This window comes from Drosophila mojavensis, unplaced genomic scaffold (assembly GCF_018153725.1).
Source record: "Drosophila mojavensis isolate 15081-1352.22 unplaced genomic scaffold, ASM1815372v1 contig_74, whole genome shotgun sequence".
NCBI lineage: Eukaryota > Metazoa > Arthropoda > Insecta > Diptera > Drosophilidae > Drosophila > Drosophila mojavensis.
The window spans coordinates 638,246-659,160 of NW_025318899.1; the positions used below are offsets into that span (position 1 = coordinate 638,246).

Genomic DNA, 20,915 nt, shown 5'->3' on the forward strand with positions numbered 1-20,915 from the left:
TCTACCAGGTGGATTTTACTTTGCCTGCGACGACTTTGGTCGCTTCATCATATTTATCGATTTCTAATGCTTAAGCTGACAGCTATTGTGATTGTTGTTGTTGTTGTTGTTGCTATTTACTTAGCCAACAGACAACATGATGCAAGAGTTCGTTGGGGTTAAACTGTTGTATGAAGATCAATGTACGATAACCGCACAGCGCGGCAATTGCAATTGCGAATGCGAATGCGAATGCTGCTCATGTGTGCGTCGGCTAGGTGGGTGTCATTGTGCGGCATTTGACGCTGCCACGCCCACAGCCCACTTGGCTTCAACTCTGACCTGCTGCGTGTCAATTACATTTGTAATTATTTTTTGTTTTTTGTTTTTTTTTTTTTTTGTTTACCATTTTGTTCCCCCTTTGATAAATTGAATATCGCACGCTTGTCTCTGGCTGCGGCTGTGGATGCGGAAAGCCTTTTTAGCCAATACCATTTATCGATTAATCTTCGACAATACAATGGACGGATGCATCATCATGGGCTTATGCAACGTGTGGGATTTGACCTTTGTCTCGATTGGGTTGGGGTTAGCGCTCGAGTCGTCTGCCGAAAAAAAATGACAAATGAGTGATGAAAATCTAAGACAACAGCCAATTGCTGCACATGAACGGAAATGCAGCCCAGGCCGGTGCCTGTAGGTAGGGGCGGGGACAGAGGCAGAAGAGTTTATTATGAGAGAAGCTGAATGCACTGCACGAAAAAGTTGAGCAGGCGTAAAAAGATTCTAGGCAAACTTAGCTGTTTTTAGAGGAGGGCAGGATAACTGAGACTAAGATTAAGAATTTCTGCTGCTATACAGTGAGACATGACTATATATTATCATCTATAAGAACTAGAGATGCTCTTATTTTGGCCATATATCAGGATTTATAGGTAAAAATAGTTCTTTAAATGGATCGATTGAAAGGAAGTGAAGTAAGTGACAAAGTCTTTAAATTCTTAGCTATAGAAAACTTAAATCTCTATCATGACATGGGCAGCTTCTGCTCGAATGGAAAAGCCCGTCTATTGATTCACTCCCTCCACTCAACTATCTTTTCGCTCAGTGCATTTAGGTGCAGTCGCTTCATTTATGGTTCTGTCTAGACTCGCGCGATCTGAGCTGCGCCCCAAAACCAAAGCCCAAGCCGAATGCCCACGCGCTGTGGCAGGCCAACATCTTTATTGGCAATTGGCATGGGCAATTATTGGCGGCTTGGCTTGGCTTGAAATCACGTGGCCAAAGCGCGCGCCATATTAAGCATACGTCATGTGTGCTCGCTTTCCAATTGGCTTGACAGCCATTCGCATTGGACACCTTTCGCATTCAATTTAATTTTCATTTCTCTGCTTCGTTTCGTTTGTCTATTTCCAGGTGTTGTACCATGAAATTGTATCACACGCTCGAGTTGTAAGCGCCTGCATACGTGCCGCCTCCGAAAGGGAACGGGAACAATCCCAGTCACAGTCACAGTCGCAGTCACAGTTGCAGTTGCAGTCGCAGTCACAGCAGCCCGCTTCCTTAACCAGCAACTGCTCCAGCGAATCGACCAGCGACTCGGCCACCAAGTCGCACAGTCTCAGCAGCGGCTTCGCCTCTGATGCAGCACCACTGACCACGCCCAGCGTTGGAGTTGCGACTGGCTCTGGACTTGTCGCAGCTGGCGGCAGCAGCAACAGCAGCAACAGCAACAACAACAACACAGCCCATCCACGAAAGGGTGAAGGCAATTTGGAACGATTGCGCGATCGCTATCACCTGATCTACTTGAAGGCCTTCGAGCTACAGCTGTGCCTGGATAATTTACTGCGCAAACGCAGCTCGACCGCGGTAAGTCTTAAAGAAAATTTAACTTTAAATAAAGTTTGTGCACAGATATGATAGGAGATGTGAATAGAATCATGTGCAGTGAATGGAATTACATGAATAGAACATGAAATGCATCAAAAAGCTATGAGAAGTTGTCAATTGATCAATTGATCCACTTTCACTTTCATGAGTTTAGCAGTATTGCTAGCCAATGGCTGGGCCTAGGCCCTGAACTTCACCTCGAGACTTGTTGAAAAAATAAAACTCATATCAGATGATTTTATCTTCGTTTTACCTTAAAGAAATTCACGTTGGATTAGCGCAAAGTTTTCGCCTTTCCGTTTTCTATTTGCAAAACAGAAAAAGCAGAGGCATACGTTGAATTCTTGGAAAATAGAAACGCAGCCGCATCAGTGGATGGATGCCTCCTCTTTTGAGGCATTGTCAGTTGGCATTGGCGCCTGCTTTCCTTCGGCTGCGGCTGCCTTTTGTGTGTCCGCCTCTTGCGGACAGTTGCCAATTGCGGGCATTTCTAATTACAAAAGTGTCTCTGCTCGCTGATTTAATTAATTCATTTGGTGAAAATGCCGGCAATGCGAGCTCTACAAATGCCTCGGACGCCATCAACTGCCCGAGGCACCCAATGCATTGGCAGAAGTGGCTTCGAATCGACAGAAACATTAAAATCTCTGCGAGAAGTACAATTTCTCCAGGCACAAATACTTTCGTGATTGTGGGCAATTAAATGTTTTGTGAGTCTCGGAATGTGCGCAGTGGCAATGCAAAGCTATTAAAACTATCGATTAACCATTATCGATAAACTGCTTAACAATTTGGCACATAGAATAAAATGGAGGCGCAGTAAATGGAACAGCAGGTACCAGGAATTGAGTGTAGCTAATGGAGAGCAGCACAAGCAGCAATTGAAGCTATCGATTTGCTATTATCGATAACATATAAGCATTAAGCTACATGCTCAACAGAAACTCCTAGTGTGCTAGATAGAATACTGTAGATAAATAAAGACTTTAAAGGTTTACACTAAAATGAAGCAGCTACAAATATAAATCAATCGCTAACAACTACCGATAAATTCAAGTTGACTTACATTTATATGTATACAACGTATATAGTGAACATAAAAAGTCTTCTTCCTCTTGAGATTTATCGATTTATAGACGAGATCAATAAAGTTCACCCACTTTCTGTGTTAGACTTTCGCATAGCGTGTTCCTTTCTAGCCTTTCGAACATAATTTCTCAATTCTCTTTGGCCCACACACGCTATTGCACTCCCTCTCCCACTCTCATTCATCCCACTCACTTGACAGCTGGCTAGTGAAAGTCTTTGCCTATAATCACATTGACCCAGTTTAGAGAGCACTGGAGGAGCTGCGGCAGCTCCTCCTCCGGCTGCAGCTCGTGCTCTGATTTGTGCCAGTTTAAACGTTTCCTGGCTAATGTTCTGAGCCACCCCAAGCAGCCGGCTACCGCAATATATAATTGCAAAGCTTCACAGAGCGAGGCCGGTAACAACATATTAATTGTGTATAATTTAAGAGTGTGTCTACCGAGCGCTGCTAGACTCGTGCCGTGCTCTGGGATGTCGTAATTCATGCAAGGCACGCACTGACCCACACGCTCTGGCTGCCCTCTGTGGAGGCAGCAGCAGCAGCAGCAGCACCAGCACCAGCACCAGCAGCTGCTGCAGTTGGCTGTCGGGCCTGCGGCTCTGGAGCATTTCATGTGGCAGCCTGCAACGGCAACTGCTTCATTTGTGGCCAAGTTTCTCCTGCAGAAACAATTTCGTTTTCCTGCACTTTTCGTTGCGCTCGCTGATGCAACAATTTGCATTCGTTTGTGGCCCCCGAGCTACAAAACACGCCCCCTTCTGCCAGTGCCGCCCCCTCAGTGCTAGCATGACCGATGCAATGAACACGTTGCTGCCATATAATTTGCAACACTTTTCTAGCCGCTTGGCCATGTGCTCCATATAAATGTATGTACCTCTGTATATATATATGTGGCAGCGCTTTGCAACATGTTGCCAGCAACATTTGCTGCATGCAGTGTCACGCAGTGGTGAAATATGCCACATATAAAAGCTAAATTAAACGCGCGGCAAGTAAAAGTGAAATTTATGCGACCCATTGCAACAAACTTGGCCCAGAGGTCGCCAAACACACAGGCAGACTTCGAACTTGCCACCAGCCGTGGCAGCAGCAGCCGCATCTGTGGAAAGCGGCCATAAATGAGGGGAAGACAATGCCAAACAAGAAGAAGAAGAAGCAGCAGCAGCAGAAAAAGAAAGAAAAACCAAATGAAAATAAACCAAATCGAATTTACGACGTGCCCAGCGAGACGAGCGCGACTTCTCATAAAAATCCATTTTATTTCTGCTGGCCTTTTTCTCTCTCACTCCCTCACCCTCCCTCGCTCTTTCTCTGTCTCTCTCTCTCTCTCAGCCCACATACACATGAATTGCTTTGTGCGCTTCAGCACATTCGATAAACAAATGCAGTTTGCAATCGAATTACATTGATTACACTTGATTATTATATTTGAGTGCGGCGATCGCCGTGTCGAACTCTTGTTTATTCTGGGCCAGAAATTATAGGGTATTATATGTGATGTTGTTATTATACAGATCTTGCGAAGCAGAAGGCCAATGCACCTTATGATTGATGTAACGAAGGCCAAATACCAAGCGAAAGTGATGAAAGATGTCCGATTCCCATCTGGCCACATTTTTTGTTGTTGTTCATGTTAAACTTGCTGTTAAATTAAACATGCCTTTGTCAAACCTGAGATGGGAGAAAGATGAGCCTGAGGCTGTATACGAGAAATTCCTTAGCTTTGTTAATGTGAGGTGATTTGATCGGGAGCCAAATACTTCCTTCAACTGTAGACCTGAGCAACAGCTCTTATTAAATAGTCTATAAAATCTTTAACAACTAACTTTATTTAGCCAACCTTGAGGCAATTTCTCTCTCTTGCATTGCTAGTCTATCGTTTATCGTTTATCGTTTATCAACACTCTACGAGCGAAGCTAATTGGATTTCCAATCATGAACAAATCGAACAATCGAACAGCCAATTAACGTCGATCAATATAATGTTAACGATTTATGAATTTAATTGCCGCTCGTCAAATATTTAAATGCTGCGGCACATCAATCACACTGCCCCGAAGCATAAATCAACCGAAATTCGAGCTATGCCAAAAACACACAAAAGACGGTAGCCAATGCCCGGAAAGAAAAAACTCAAAAGACCCAAAAATAAAAGTTCGAATGCAAATTAATAACTGCCAAAACTATTTCGCTGAGATACCCCTTTAGCAACAGATTGAAGAGCATGATAAACTCTTTATTTGTTATGACAGATAGAAAGCGGGCAACCTATAGATATTTATTTGATACATATCAACAGTCTTCATTTGCATATGTATATATAGTCTAGTCTAGTCTATAATCTATAGGATAATGTAGACAAATATTAGCAGAACATCTCCTAGTCTATTAATGATTTCAGATCTTATCAATAAATATCAATTGGAAACTGCCAAATGTGATATCGATAAATATCGATTGCTTATACAAGCATAGTTTTGTTCTCGTCCTATCGCTGCCCTAGAGGGTATCTGCTAGTCTGTCAGCTGACTCTAGATCGCATTTGCTTGTCGCTTTTTAAGCCTTTCATAAATCGAACCGCAATGCGAGGCATGAAAATGAACGTATGCGCTTTGAATAATAATTGACGGGCGAACATATGTCTAACTGGCTAACTGGGTTGTTGTTGTAGTTACTGTTACTGTTGTAGTTTTTGTTGCTGTATGCAACACGAATCGGAACTGCATTTGCATGTTGAACAACGACAGTTACAAATTGTTGTTGCGTGTGTATGCATGTATGTGTGTGTGTGTCTTTTGCTTCCCCGGAAAATGCGAAAATTAAATCACAATAATTATGTAAATTTCTTGCAACAACCTGCAAACGGGGCGTGCCACCCACAATAGCAACGCGGAAGCAGTTGCCATTGCTGCTGCTGCCTGCCGTTGCATGCCACAAAGCGCTAAACAATGAGTCGATATACATTTACTTGCAATTATATATATACGTCTATTTACATGTAATGCAAAACTATGCTCAGGTTTCACTTTTTTTTCTGTGTTTTTGGAGGCGCGCGCTGCAAGGCCGTTAAACGGCAGCTGGCCAGAAAGGTAATTACCGCCTCTCGGTCTCACTTTCGTTTTGGGGGTATGGGCACAGTAATTAGCCGCTAGCCAGCAGCAGCAGCAGCAGCGGCAGCGGCAGCGGCAGCGACCACAACAACACTTAGCCAAATGCTGCTTGTAATTGGAAGCTTGGCCGAAAAAAAAACACTCGTCGTGCGGTTAGCAGGCAAATTGGGTGGGTTTTTGTGAGAAATTGTTTTATAATGTGGCCACGTCCCCAGCCCCAGCCTCAGCGCCAGCAACCACCAGGCTGAGTGGCTGACGGCTGCCTGGCTGCCTGTCTGCCTGTCTGCCTGCCTGACCGTTAGTTGATCCACTTTTAGTGGCAGCTAATGATGCAGCTTGCAACTGAGCTGCCCGAGGCCCGGCCTGGCCTGGCCTGGGTTGCCTTTTGGCTCTCCATTTCAATTACGCGCACAAATGTGTGCTCCAATCTGCCATTTATTGTTCATTATGCTCTCCACATTGGCCAACTTTGGTGCCGAATCAGATATTAGCTAATGGAACGAAATCGAAGTTGAAAATATGGCATGCGAGGCGCGTGATGAAATCCAGATTGGAAATTTATTTGAATTTGTCAAACAGGAAAATTGAAACTATGAAAATGAAATATGATATATATATATGTGAGATATGAAAGAGTTATAAACACAGAGCGATAGATGGAATCAGAGTAAGAAATACTTAGATGATGCCTAAAGCGGGCAGAAGGCAGCTACTCTTAGAGAGCATCAGTAGATGCTCTAATGGACTCTCTATGTGGTCTATCGATATAAATCTACTTATGATACAGTCTATACCAATCTCAGTTTCAGTTCATATTTAAATTTTATTTAGTCAAATTAAGTAAATATCAATTAATAGACAGCTTCCTCAATATCCATAGAAATTTACATATTTGTAGCACTTCAGGCAACAAATTCATAATATGCGCTCTATCGGAAGATCATAAAAATAAACGTTAATAGCTCACCATATCTGCATATTGTTGGGAAAACTTAAGAAAACTGAATGCAAAAGTGAAAGAAAATAGTGAAAGAGACTTCCTGTGCTAGAAAACTATGGTGTATTGACAAGATTTTCTAAATTTAAACTTAGTTATATGTAGATCAAGCCAGATTCAACAAAGATATATTTTTAACATATTCAATCAAATGCCAGACATTTGTCTGCCAATGATTAATTGCAAAATCAAACAATGGGAGTCAACGGGAGCTCCCCGAATAGAGCCGGCCAACGGATGATGGCAATAAAAAAGTAAGAAATAGCTCAGAATAATAACAACAAGAGTAAAAGCCGCAGCCGCAGTCGCAGCCACATCAGCAACATGGCCAAATTGCTTCATTGTGGCAGCAGCTGGTAAACAGACGACGACTTCCAATTCCTATAATCGAATCGAATCGAGTCGAAGCGAATGGAACGGAAAGAGACGAGCAGAAGACAAACGAGATGTGGCCGCAATGTAATCAATGGGGAAATTACAATGCAGAAAGCAACTGGGGAGCTGAGGAGCTGAGGGGCTGGGGAGCTAAGCAGAGATGAAGCCAAATGTAAACAACTAAATGCCGCCACATAGCAATGGGAGCAGCAGCAACACAGGCAACCAGCAACATGTTGCTGCTGTGTTTGATGTTGTCAACGCGTCAGACTAACCCACACACATACACACACACACACACTGAGACAGACACATAAATCAGCGGCTAATGCAACAGGGCACAAAAACAATGGCTGAGACAGAGACATCTTCGATTGCAACAAGCTGAGCTATACCCTAGCTGCAAATGGGCATTACGAAGTTCTTAAAGAAGTTGACATTACATGAATACTTATTTACTTACTAGAAAATTCACCATCTACCTTTATAAATAAGTATGTTTTGATATTTCAGCATTTATAGAATCATATTAGTATCTAGCATACAGTATCTAGACCTCAAGTTCTTATAGTTCTTATAGCTTGGCTCTTTAGTCTTCATTCTTTGATATCTTTTGGGTATCTAATATTTAGTGGTTTCTACCTTATATCTATAGATATCATGTCAAGTGCCTAACATCTGGTATGCATTACAGTATCTTAAGCTGTAATACCCTAGTTTTACTCCTTATCATTTAGTGTCTGGTCAGACACCAGATACCATAACGCATATCGCACTTCTTATGCTAGTTAGGGTATTTAATTGTGCGCCACCCGCAGCTGCCATATTTTTTCTGTGATTTCCTGCAATGATATTTCCCGTGCTGCATTTATGGCATATTGACATTTGGCAAATGTCAAAAAGCGGCCTTTGTTTGCATTGTTCAACTGTCTAGCTGCCTATCTCTGGCCCACTCCACTCTCTGCCACCCTCTCCCTCCCGCTCTGCGCCCCTCTCTCTGGCTGGCATTGTCTAGTTATCTTTTTTATTGACTGCGAATTGTCAGCCTGTGCTGGCCTACAACTATTCTGCATTGCCATTCATCATACCAACACCTTAACTTAACAACAGCAATTGCAACAGCAGCAACCTGCAATTATGCGCCATGCGTGGGCCGGCAACACACCCACTCACGCACGTGTTGCGGCAACATGTTGCCAGCTGTGCAGCCGCTGTCAACCTATTAGGGTCACTCGAAAGCCATAGCCCGCTCGGGGAGCCTAAGTCTGTGCTCAAATATTGTCGTCATTCTAGCAACTGTTGCTGTTGCTGCTGTGAGCAACGCGCCGCAACTTGGCTAAATTTAGCGTCTAATGCGATTTGTAATAGTTGCGCTAAATTGTGAACATTGCAGTTGTTGCTGCTGCTGCTGCTGCGGCACCAGGAAATGTTTTCTATAACAGCAACAACAACAACAACAACTACAGCAACAGCAGCAGCAGCAATGCTGGTAATAATATTGTTGCTGCAGCGGGTGCTGCTGTTGTCATCGCATACTTTTGCACTGCGTTTGTGTGGCAAAAAGCTGGGCATGTTGCAAGTTGTTGTTGCTGTTGCTGCTGCTGCTTTCATATGACTTGGACGTTTTCATGTAGCTGCGGGTTGTCAACGCTTTAGCTGTTGCTGCTGTCATGGCGCTTGTTGCTGTCTGCAATATATTTGCATTGATGTTGCTGTTAAATGCATTGCAAGGTAATTTCTTTATTATTGAATAGATCTTTAGAGATTTATAGCTCTATAGAAATATTTTGATTTAAGCTTAGTTTAGTCACGTTTGGCTTTCGATCTACAATACTCGTTTGTTTACATTTGTCACTGCAATAAGACAATAGAAACATTGCACTTGATATAAAATTCTATTAATAAACGGTACACTGAGCAAAAAGATTGTTGCTTGCTTAAGTTTATAGACAACAAGTTTAAAGTACATATCATCTAATAGATCTAAAGATAATTTAATGTATCCCAAGTATATGCAAGTAATTGCCAACTCCAAGTTGGCTAAAGAGTTGCTACTGCATACTTCTATGTATCTAATTTCCCTAAGTGTACAAAGTGACAAAGCAATTGATCAAGTGGCTCTTAACTGAGCTGTCAGCTATGTATAAGTAGTTTCCAATGATTGTTTGCTTTGTAGGTAGATATATGGGCATGCATTACACTGACAACAATTTCCAGCTGCAGCTCACGTTTTTGTTTTCTTCTCGTTGCCTGATTGCACGACAATTACACGCCCCCTGCGAACGAACGAACGTAATATGTTAATAGAGTTAAGCTCCACATCGATGACATGAAAGCGTTTAGTGATAATTAAATGTTGGCGTGTGGGAAATTCATAATTTCAAATAAAGATAGAGAGAAAGAGAGAGAGAGAGAGGGAGAATAAAAAACAGTAGCCACACAAAATTTCCCACACATATTTTAAGCACAGAGAAACACAAAAACTTATCGAGCAATCGCATTTCGAGTTGTTTTCGTGTTGGTAAAAAAATATTACAACAGCAACTAAAGTTCTTTGGAAAAAGAAACAGACAGAGAGAGAGAGAGAGAGAGAGAGAGAGAGAGAGAGAGAGAGACAGAGAAAATGACATGAGAATTGTGACAGAACGAAAGATTGCGTGTTGCTGTTGCTGTTAGTGTGGTTTCACTGTACGTGGCCGATGTTTATCTCGCGTCCTAATGATAGTTTTAGCACAGAGCGAAGCTCAGCTCAGCTCGGGGCAAATGAGGTGCTAAGCTGGCAACATACAACAACAACAACAACTAGCTACAACTACAACATTTCACGTCACGTGTCCAACTGCACAGCCACGCCCCCCTACGCCCGTCGCCCGCCTGCCGCATTCGTTTCGCGTGAAGTGCGTTGCGATAAACTTGAACTTAATTTCCAGCTAAAGCAAAAGAAGCAGTCGAAGGCAGTCAGGCAACAAAGGAAACAACCGCCAGACAAAGCAACAACAAGAGGAAGGCGTTGCCACCTTTTTGATGGGATCTCTCTCTGTCTGTGTGTGTGTGTGTGTGTGTGTAAATGCATTTTGCATAATAAGTTCATAAATTGTAGGCCCGACAGAGCCAACCTATCTGAGCTGTGGGCGAGGGCAGCCAAAGAGAAGTTGAACTGGAATAAGCTGAGAAAAAAGGTTTTATGGCTTTCTTTAGCTTGTCATTCCATTTTATTGGATTGAGTTAAATATGAATATGTTTGGATTTATTTTAGTTAATCTAGAGAACAGATTGAATTTATTTTAGTTAATCAAGAGATCTAAATGCGGGTGCTAAGCCTATTCAGCTGAGTTGATTTCGATTTGGAATTCTTGTATTTGTTTATCATCAAATCGACTTGTAGTGTCCATTTTCGTTCGCATTCACTTTGTTTGTCTGGCCCAATTACACCTGCTGCTGCGCGTTCAAAGGTAAACTCGCTGGGCTAAAGATCTGTTGAAGTCTTCTGGAATGTAAACAAACTAATCTAAAGGCGCCTCGCACAAGTGTTTGAAAAGCTGCCAAATACTCCATAAATCATGTCTAGATACCCTGGAACTGTAAAGAAGGGTAGAGAAGCGAATGGGTAGAGCAGGTTAGAGGTAGTACTGAATAATATACCTTAAAAATAGCTTAAGCAACTTAGTCAAATTCCCCTAGGAAAACTTAATTTTCTCCAACCTCTTTTATTTTTCTCTCACTAGCTAAAGTCGGCAAGAGACGGTTTTAGCATGATATGGAAATTCCAAACAACTTTTACTTATGTATAATCTCTCTGGCTTCATTAGAACTATACAAATCTATAGGGTATTCAAATTGTTAACATCCAAACTCTGCGTGTTCTTTCATCATTATAAGTACGAAACTTGCCCATGTAGCAGACTCTTAATAGATGCAAACTATTTGCTGCTGACCTTCAGCTGGCGTCGTTAACATGGAATTCCGATGCCCCCGAGGCACAAATTACATTGAAGATTACGCAAATCGGAAGGGAAACATGTTAGGCATTAAAAATTTTACAGTTTGCGATGGGCTAATAATGAAATTTTCAAATTTTTATGAGCTGCAAAAGCAGATGATGTTCTGAATGAATGTAAAGGGGAATGGGATGCTGGGGCTACGAAGGGTAGCCAAGGTCAACGGAGGTTAAGCTGCCAACTATTTAGCTGCTTTCCCAAATGTTGAGCACTTGTGTTTTTCGTGTTAATTTTCAAGAGGCTTCAAGGCCCGCCTTCGCATTAGATGAGTGCGCGCCGCCTCCTCCCACAGCCACCCACATGACGTGTGCTTTTCCTCAGCCGCCTGCTGCTCATTGCTTTTCTTTTTCACTTTTTCGGATTATCTATCATCTGTCTGGGCAACTGCTTGTCGTGTTTTCTTTTTGTTACTTTTTCTATATATTTTATGTCTGTTTGTCTGGCACTTGGCCCCAGCCACGGCACAGCAATTGAAAGCAATTATAACATATGCGAAGAAGGAAACTCGCAACAGTCATCGCGTTACGTGATGGGAAATTGTGTTGGAAATGTGTGAAAATTGTGAAAATGCGACTGACCAGCGGCTGCTTGAGCAATATTTATGCTTTCCTCAGATCCAAATCAAGTTGGCCAATTAAAAACTGAAATTCATATTGCAGAGAAAATGAGCGAGTTGTCGGACTTGTATATACCCTGTAAACTTTGATTATATGAGAAAATACTGTAGGCAGATTATAGCTTAGCTAGCTGTCTCTCTAAACTAGCAACACCTTCTCTTTCACTCAATACTCATTACCTCAACCTCTCTATTCGCTTCTCATACAGAACGGCTTGGATGACGACGACGACACCGAAGACGATTCGTTCGGCTACGAGGGCGAAGACGGCGACGCAGCCACCGAGGACGATCTGAACGAGGCCGTTTCCGATTTGGATTTGGAGTGCGAGAGTGCGCCCAGCCATAACTCGACGGAGCTCTTGCAGCGCTGTCAGCTAACTGCCACAGAGATCGTCGTTGCCAGCGTCCAAGCTGAGGATCAGTCACGCGATTGTATCGCAACCCAAAAGGTAGGCAGAACCAAATACATTTGCATATATGCCAAATTTGTGCGCAGAGTCTGCGCGTTGTCCTCCTCTAGTATGTTTGTTCGTTTGTAGTTGTTGTGTATGTCGTTATTGCTAGTTAGAATACATAGTAGTGCATGCCTTCTACAGTATTGTCAACTTACTTCGAGCCTAAAAAACCTAACCCTCAACCTATTATTCCTAACTCCAAAATTGTAAACCAACAGCCGAGAACTTGAGCTGGCAAATGAAGCGAGCCTAACGATTTGACCTTTGCGATAAATGACTTGATGCTTGCTTGACCCTAACAGTTATGTCAGCCTTTAAGGTACCAAAAAGAAGAAAATTATATGCTATCAGTAATGAGTGTGCATTAAGCACAAAGAGCATATTAAATATGCTATATAAAAAAGGAAATAGCTCAAGAAATACCCAAGTTGCTTTGCTGAATACAATACAATACAATGCTTGCCTCTGGCAGCAGTGTCCGCATCTTCATTCGAATTATTTCGAATTCGTATGATTTAACAAGAATCAATTTAGTTGCCATCCCTGAATTTCCTTTTTATGTGGAACTGTCAACTCTTGCATATATCCAACCTGAACCCAAACCCAAAATGTCTAAAGATATGAAGTGCTTCCCGTAACAATTCCAATCCAGTCACAAAACTCCAACCGAGTTGGCAGCACTGCAGCAGCATGCAAATATTCTTATCGTCCATGTGTGTGTGTATGTGTGAGTCTGAGTTTGCCTGCGCCTTACTCTAACTGCCTGCCAATGCATTTGCCTAACCAATCTCTGTTCCACACACACAAACACAAACCAACACCCGAAACCGAACGCAGCCTGGTGACGAGGCGGACGAGGAAGACGACGACGACGCCGACGCCGACGTTGTTGACTTTGTGATTGCCAAGCGAGCCTGGCGACCGGGCAAAAGTAACCACCACCACAACCACCTCAGCCACAGCAGCAACTCGGCGGCTGGAGCGGCTACGCTCACCGACTTTGAGGCAGACTCCGAGAGCAGCGATCTGGAGCAAGTGCAGCAGCTGAGGCGAGGCGGAGGCGCCTGCTGTAGTGGTATCTCCTTCAATCAGCGCCTGGCTCAGCTGACGGCGGGTCATCTGAATATGTCGCACGCCATCAACAGCAGCAGCAGCATCAACTGCAACGGCAACGCCAACGCCAACGGCAACACTAACGGCAGCGGCAGCGGCAGCAGCTCGACGCCAAATTTATCAAATTTGTCGCTGCTGCAGACGCGACACGGCAACAAAATGTTGCCGCCCCAATGCCACAGCAGCCACAACGGCAAGTCGAAGAGCATTGCCGTCGCGGTGATTACGCCGAACACACACCACAGCAATGGGCATGTCCATAATGGGCATGGTCACGGCCACGGCCATGGCCACGACCTGAACAAGTCGCCGACGGTGCTGAGAAAGTCGCTGATGCATCGCAGTCATAATGACACCTCCAAGTTCAATCGATCCAATCGCAAGTCCAAGAACTGCGCCATTTTCTACTTCAAGCACTTGGACACGGACAATGAGACGAGCGGCGCCGGCACCGACCCGGCTGGAGAGGACCATGAGGTGGAACGTGCCAGCGAAGTAAGTACCGCTAGCAGCCAGGGTGAACGGTCTTTCATGGTGGTGTTGGTATCGACTCTCTAGCCCAATCATCAGCCAAAGCGAATTCGTTGCGGTTATCGACTTATCGACAATCGACAAAAACAAAAATGAAAACCCATGCCGAATGCATTCAATTTGCATGAGTTTTGCATGTGTTAAATTGTTTTTCTCTCTCTTTATATCCGAAAACTAACCATATATAAATACAATATATATTTATAATTGTTTATATATATTTTCTCTAGTCTCTGGCATGCCTAACAATTTCTTAATTAACTTTTGCTGCTCATTATCTGGTAGCCCATACATAATAATGCTACATCATTAATCATTAATCATTAAACGACTTTCAGCCCGCGCCTGGGGGGCTATAGTTAGTCGACTCATGTCAGAGTTCAGCCAGTTCTTTAGCCTCTTCCATCTAGTTCCGTGTTTTCTATTTGTCTGCTTTTTCCATGAACTTGAGCTTTGAGTTCATAATGAAAGTTTACTTGGTGCAAAGTTGAGCTAGGTTACCTAATCAAGGCATGGTAGAAAAAGCTCAGAAATTGATTAATTATATAAATGACCTAAACCCTTGGGCAACTGAAGAAGCTGATGGAAGCAAGTTAGAACTTATAAACTGCTCGTTAGCGAAGCGACCTGTGAGGGATCTCTGAGATAGGTAATAGAGGTAATAAAACCTATTTTCATTAAAGTAGAGCGTATTAGGTAGAGTGTAGAAAAGAAAAGAAGCTGGAAGTCTTTTACTTCTGAGACATGGTACTTATAAGTATATCAAAATACTCTATGTACAAAAATATCATATCGTATCAGGTTTCAGACTTCTATGTAGCTTTTCTTGATAGAACTTTCCAGTTTCCTTAATTAAAAACTTTTGCTTGAGGAATTTTGAAATTAATTTAATAGAAATGAAATTCAGTTATTCGAATGACAAGTGGGAGTCGGCGTAGCTGGGACCTGTGTTCACCTGTTGCTGCTGCAGCTCCTGCAACAGCTGCTGTTGCCGTTTGCTGTTGCTCTTTGCTCCTCGGAGCTGTAAGCCAAGTGATGAGTGCATTGGCTGCATGCAAAGCCTAAGGTCACCGAGACAAAGCAAACGAAACGTCACAGCATTAATATAAATTGCAAACAGAGAAAACGACAACAGCAACAGCAGCAACATCAGCAGCAGCAACAGCAACAACAACAGCAACAGCCAGCCATTTGTTAGAGGGCGGCACGGCGGCAACTCCTACTCTGAGCAGGGGTCGCAGCGAGCCATGGCCGTGCTGGCAGAGGCAACCGGCACTTGAGGCGAGCTCAAAAGATTTTTGCCACTCAGCAGCAGCAACAACAATTTGTAGCTGCAATTGTTGGTGTTGCTGGCGCTGATGCTGGTGCTGCTGCTGTTGCTGTTGCTGTGACTACAAGTTACAATTTGCCATTTTGCGCAAGTAACGCTAATTAAACTTCATTTTCTACTACTTCATCTTCATCGCGCTGTGCCACAGTCGGAGCCGCAGCTGAAGCCTGCAACTTTGACGTGGGCCCACACAGTTTTTGCTTTTGCTTCTGCTTCTGCTTCTGCTTCATTTGTGTATTGCATACTGAGTTTTTGCTTGAACCTTCCTTTAGATACTGAAATCGGCTGATGCCTCATCGGATGACGACGACGAGGGTTGGCTCTACACGGCAGCAACGGGCGCAGCAGCAACTGTTACTGCTGCAGCAGCAACATCCACCGTCGATGGTCTGCAGTCGGCTGCCATCTCATCGACAACGTCTGGCGCCGTGGCTGGAGTCAGCGACGACTCTGATAAGGAGAACAAGGAGTTGCTGTTGACCACGTCGGTAACAGCAACAGTCGCAGCAACAACAGCAGCAGCAATAACCGCATCTGTTGTTGCTGTCGGCGGCAGCAGCAGCAACTACGACAGCAGCAGCGCCTGCTCCTCGTCCAATTCGAACGGTGTCCATACGGAGACCTCGGCCACCTCACGGGTTACCCAAATGCAGCGCAGCATTGTCGACATGGACATTCAGTTTCAAATCAATGGCAGCGCCAGCGATGGCAGCAACAGCAACAGCAACATGAGACACATCATTAGCAACAATTGCTACAAACAAATGCAGTGCGACAGCGACAACAACAACACCCCTCAGCAACAGCAGCAGCAGCAGCAGCAACTGAATGCCAACAACAATAATCACAAGCAACAACAACAACAACACCAACAACAGTTGCGCTTTGACTCTAAGCAACTGCAACAGCAACTGAAGCTGAATCTGGAGAACGCTGCCGAGGCAACTGTTGCTGATAACACAAATGGAAATGCAGCACAGGTGAGTTGAGCAAGTCAAGTGTGGGATCGAGCTAATATTATCTATACTGAATTGACTAGTATAAATATAAATGAAGATAGACAGAGGGTTACATGAAAAGATATAGATATGGGTCCTTAGCTATAAGAGAAGATGAAAAAGGTCTTCTATTACAGCTAAACTGGTTGTCTGTAACAGATGGTAAAAGATGGAATAGGAGTAGTATAAGAAAGCCAATAACTCTGACTGCATACCATAGTTGTTCTCTTGAGAGATCTGATGAGCTATCGCTTAGACTGACCAAGTCTAAGACCTTAGCAATCCGAGTTATCCCAGCTCTTAAGCGACTACCAATTTGCGTAGGATTCATCAGTATATACAAGGACTTAATTGTCTAGCAGTAGGATACCTAATGGTTCTAGCCATAACTAGACAAACTAAACACTATCGCAATATACTTGGCAATATCTCCCGCAGCTGCACAGCTTGAAACTGAATGTCAATTGGTTGCATGATGTTCATTACCATAACGAGAGTTGATTTAACTTTAATCTTTCATCCGTTCATTTATTTGCTAATAGCCTGCCACATAGAGCTGGCTAATAAGACAAGAGCTGAGCTGAGCTGAGTTGGGCTGAGAACTCGAGTGTCGAGTGTTGTTATGCCCTAACCATTTATGTATAGACCACAAAAATTTCAAAATTCGCTAACACAAATCGCAGACAGCAGGCAGAAGGCAGAAGGCAGCAGACCAAAGGCAGCAAAGTGTGCAACAGCAACGTGCCACACAGGTTCCCACAGTCTCGGACTTTTCCGCGGCAGTTTGAGTTTGAGTTGCATTCGATTTCGATTCGATCGCTGACTTGCTGTCTGTCTGCCAAGTGGAGTCTCTCCCTCTCCCTCTCTCTCTCTCTCTCTCTCTGTCTATCGTTGACTTGTGTCAATAAAGTTTCTGCTTTGTTGGTTGTTGGTTGCAACTTTGTTTGCCATTAGCCCAAAAGCGAGTAGTTTAAACGGGGCGGGGGACAGGACAGGAGGCGACTAGGGCGGAGGGGTGAGTAGAGGCAGCTTTTCAATAAATGGCTACCGCCTCTTTTTCCTACTGCGCTGCCTTCTGCTTGCCCCTGCACCTGATGATTAAGCAGTTGGGTTAATGAAAGCGAATCATGCAGCCGCTGCGCGATCGACTCCCGTCCCGGCAGCAGCTGCCATTCAAAATTGATGCCCAACTATCGACTCCCGACTGCCGCCGCTGCTGGGCTGCTCTGACTGTCAGTCAGTCAGCCAGCCAGCCAGGCAGAGAGACAGGCAGGCAGGCAGGCAGACAGACGGACGGACGGACAGTCAGTCAGTCAGTCAGAGCCGGCGATAGTCCAGGAAAAACTGAGCAGCGCACGTCAAAAATGGGAAAGTACGAAATTAACTAAAAACGTGTGATTTATTTCTTCATTGCGGCATACAAAACTATCAAGAAACAAAGGCAACTCAAGACGACCGAGTGCTCCAGTCGGGAGTGACTGGCGCAAAGATACCCTTCTGTTGCATAAAGTGTAAAGTATTCATGATGAATAGGAATTGTGGCTGCTCTGTCTCTCTTTCTGTTATAGCTTAACTTAGATTATCCAATACACCCAAAGTCTGTATTTCCAATAAGTACAGGGTATAGATGGAAAAGAAACTTAGCAAGCAGTTTGTGCAATTGAAAGGGTCCACAGCGAGACAGTTGAGGTTGAGGACAGACGGTGCTGCTGCTGCTGCTGCTGCAACGAGGACACGTTCGATCGGGCCAGATTTATGGATATATTGGTGGCAGGCACATTGTAATAGAGCCATGCAACACGAAGCAAAGGCAGCAGCAGCAGCAGCAGGAAATGGCTCTGCGTCCAGCTGATTGATTATGGGACAGAGGCATTCGCTTTGCCTGACAACCTTAATTAAAACAACTTTTTGGTTACCTTTACAGCTGCTCTGCCACAACCACAACAACAACAACAACAGCAACAGTTTCTATAGTCGCGCAGACATCTGCAACATCAGCGTTTGGCCCAGCGACATGACCAATGGGAACTCGAGTCCAACTGCCCAGCAGAACGGAGGCAGTCGCCTGCCGCCTCGCTCGCCCGCCAAGTCGGCCAAGTCCGGCAAATCGCAGGCGAGCAGCAGCAATGCAACTATGTCGCCCGCTAAGGTAAGTCGAGAGCTTATTCTAACTCTCTCAATCTCTATTTCTTTCTTCGACTCTTCCCCTCTCCCTTGAGCATTTGTCATTGCTATAAAACTCTGTAAAGGAAGCGGAAATACTTCCTGCGCTTCGTTTGTGTCACAACTAGAGGAATGAATGTCTTCTAGTTAACTTTCTCTAAGTCGCACGCTGACCAAAGCAATTTTTATTTATATTAAGTTGAGATATGGTGAAAACTCAAGGAAGAGCATAGAGTCCCCACAGCTAGGCAACTGGAGTCTACTTCTGCTTCTATCTACATTTATTTCAGTTCTGATCTTCTACAACTATAAAGTTAATCTATTTTCTCTCAGTGTAGCCTGCCCACAACTCTATTGCGCATTTCCCTTCATCGAGTCCCTCTCTCTTCTGGAGACAACTTCTTCTTGGATTGAAGTTTCTTTCCTTCCTCGCCTTGTAACTGCAACTTGCACTCAGTTTCTCTCAGTGTACACTGCCCACAACTCGAGTGCGCTCTGTTTTCCCTTTCATCAACACACTATAAGAGAGAAATATATAGATTCACGGTACTTTGCAATTTGTCATCTTGTTGTGGCAGCCGCGCTGCGCCGAGTCGGAGACATTGCGTGTCGCGCGTTCGCACAACCGTGACCATGATCGCTTAAGAGCCTGGAGGGAGAGCTGAACTGAGCTGAGCTGGGCCGCTGCTCTGCTCTGGCATTATGTATAACGGTTCGACGGCTCCTCTTTGTTGATGTTGTTGTTGCTGTTGTTGTTGTTGAGTTGGGCTCTCATGGTTTCAGTTTCGCTTGAAATGCACACGAGCTGCGACTGCGATCGATTCGATCGATACAGTTGAACCACTTTGTTGGTGGTCCGACTATCGGTCCGGTGGTCCAGTGGTGCGTGTGTCTGCCTGAATTCGCCTCGAATTTCTCTAAGCTCTTTTTGTGGCTTTTTCGTGTCAATTTGCTGGTAAACATGTCCAGCAAACATGTCCAATGACAAGTTGCCGCGCTGTAATGGGCTGTAAACGATCATCTTTGTAATTCGAGAGACTCATCGAAGTTATTTTTGTGAAAATCAGCGGGTGGAAATCAAAAAGCCGCCAGCCGCGTGTTGCAAGTGTTTGGCAAAATGAAAGCAAAGTGGAAAATGTCTCGGAAATAGTTGCTAAATTGGCAAAACAATTTGTTAATAAGCCAGCTGTTGATATCTGCTATATGGCTATGGTTGAGCGAGTTGGAAATGTAGCGAAATATATATTGGGGAAATTGCAGTTAATTAATGTTTTCTGAAATCATGGAAATCATTACAGAAGGCAGAAGAAGACGTGGAAGATCTCATAAGAAGAAGTGTAGAAGAATTTGAGTAGATCTGCGTATGAATCAGGGTCATTCCCTACCAGAACAGTCTTACTTGCTTTCATTAATCATATAATTCTTTACGATCTTGTTTCCTAGCCAATCTTCACTTCAATCAAGCAGTAGTTAAAAGTTAATAAGAGATGATGGTGCAAATATTCAAAAGAGTCCAACACATTGCCATATCAACTGCTGAGACTTATCAGATTAAGTATGACAAATCAGTTAAATCCCGCTTGAAGGCCATTAAAATGAACTCTTGCAGCTAAAAATCATAATTGAGGAAACTGCAAATATATTTTGAATTTTAACGAAGCTCAATCAATTTTTACTATCATAAGTAAAATATGCAATTATAGCAAACAACTATAGCCTGAAGCAACATTACTTTCATGTGCTAGCCGGGCATCGACATCCGCTTCGAGCCGCTTTAGAACTTTACAGCGCTGTTTCACACGAGTTTTATGAACCGATTTAACTGTCATGCTGGTTGAGCTGCTCTCTTGGAGTAAATCTTGTATTTTCCTTCAAACAAACACTCTATAAAGACTCTTCTATGCGCTTCTCAACTACATCGTAAAGCAAGCCCTCCATAAACACCTCTCTCTGCGCTTCTCATAATGTGTCGTGTGCCTGCTCTTTGGTTGTTATTGAAGCAATTATTAACTGGCTGGACATGGGCAAATGTCTGCTTGTTGTTGTTGTTGCTGCTCAACTCTCACTTTTATTTGGCCAGACATCAGCAACATGTTGCTCGTCTCTGTGTGTGTGTGTGTGTGCGTCATTTGCATTTGTCGCTGACAACTCGATTGCAATGGCAATGGCTCTGCTCAGTCTCAGTCTCAGTCTCAGCTCCAGCTTCAGCCCGAGCTCCATCGCACGCACTGTTTTCACTGTCCCTCAGGCAGCGACATCTCCAG

At 43.8% G+C, this 20,915-nt stretch overlaps 1 protein-coding gene across 3 annotated transcripts in view; it reads left to right on the forward strand.

The window, feature by feature from the left end:
• The window catches only part of LOC6586406 (ras-interacting protein RIP3), a 140,034-nt gene that overhangs the window by 100,186 nt on the left and 18,933 nt on the right, over positions 1 to 20,915 (forward strand). For 2 of the 3 annotated variants that reach the window (XM_044009848.1, XM_032733307.2), the window contains exons 6-9: positions 1,396 to 1,851; positions 12,268 to 12,510; positions 15,763 to 16,470; positions 18,413 to 18,637. In XM_044009848.1, the coding sequence (XP_043865783.1) occupies positions 1,396 to 1,851; positions 12,268 to 12,510; positions 15,763 to 16,470; positions 18,413 to 18,637 (1,632 nt within the window). Of the gene's footprint in view, positions 1 to 1,395; positions 1,852 to 12,267; positions 12,511 to 13,353; positions 13,644 to 13,724; positions 14,125 to 15,762; positions 16,471 to 18,412; positions 18,638 to 20,915 lie in introns of all 3 variants that reach the window. The other variant, XM_044009849.1, reaches the window with a different exon arrangement.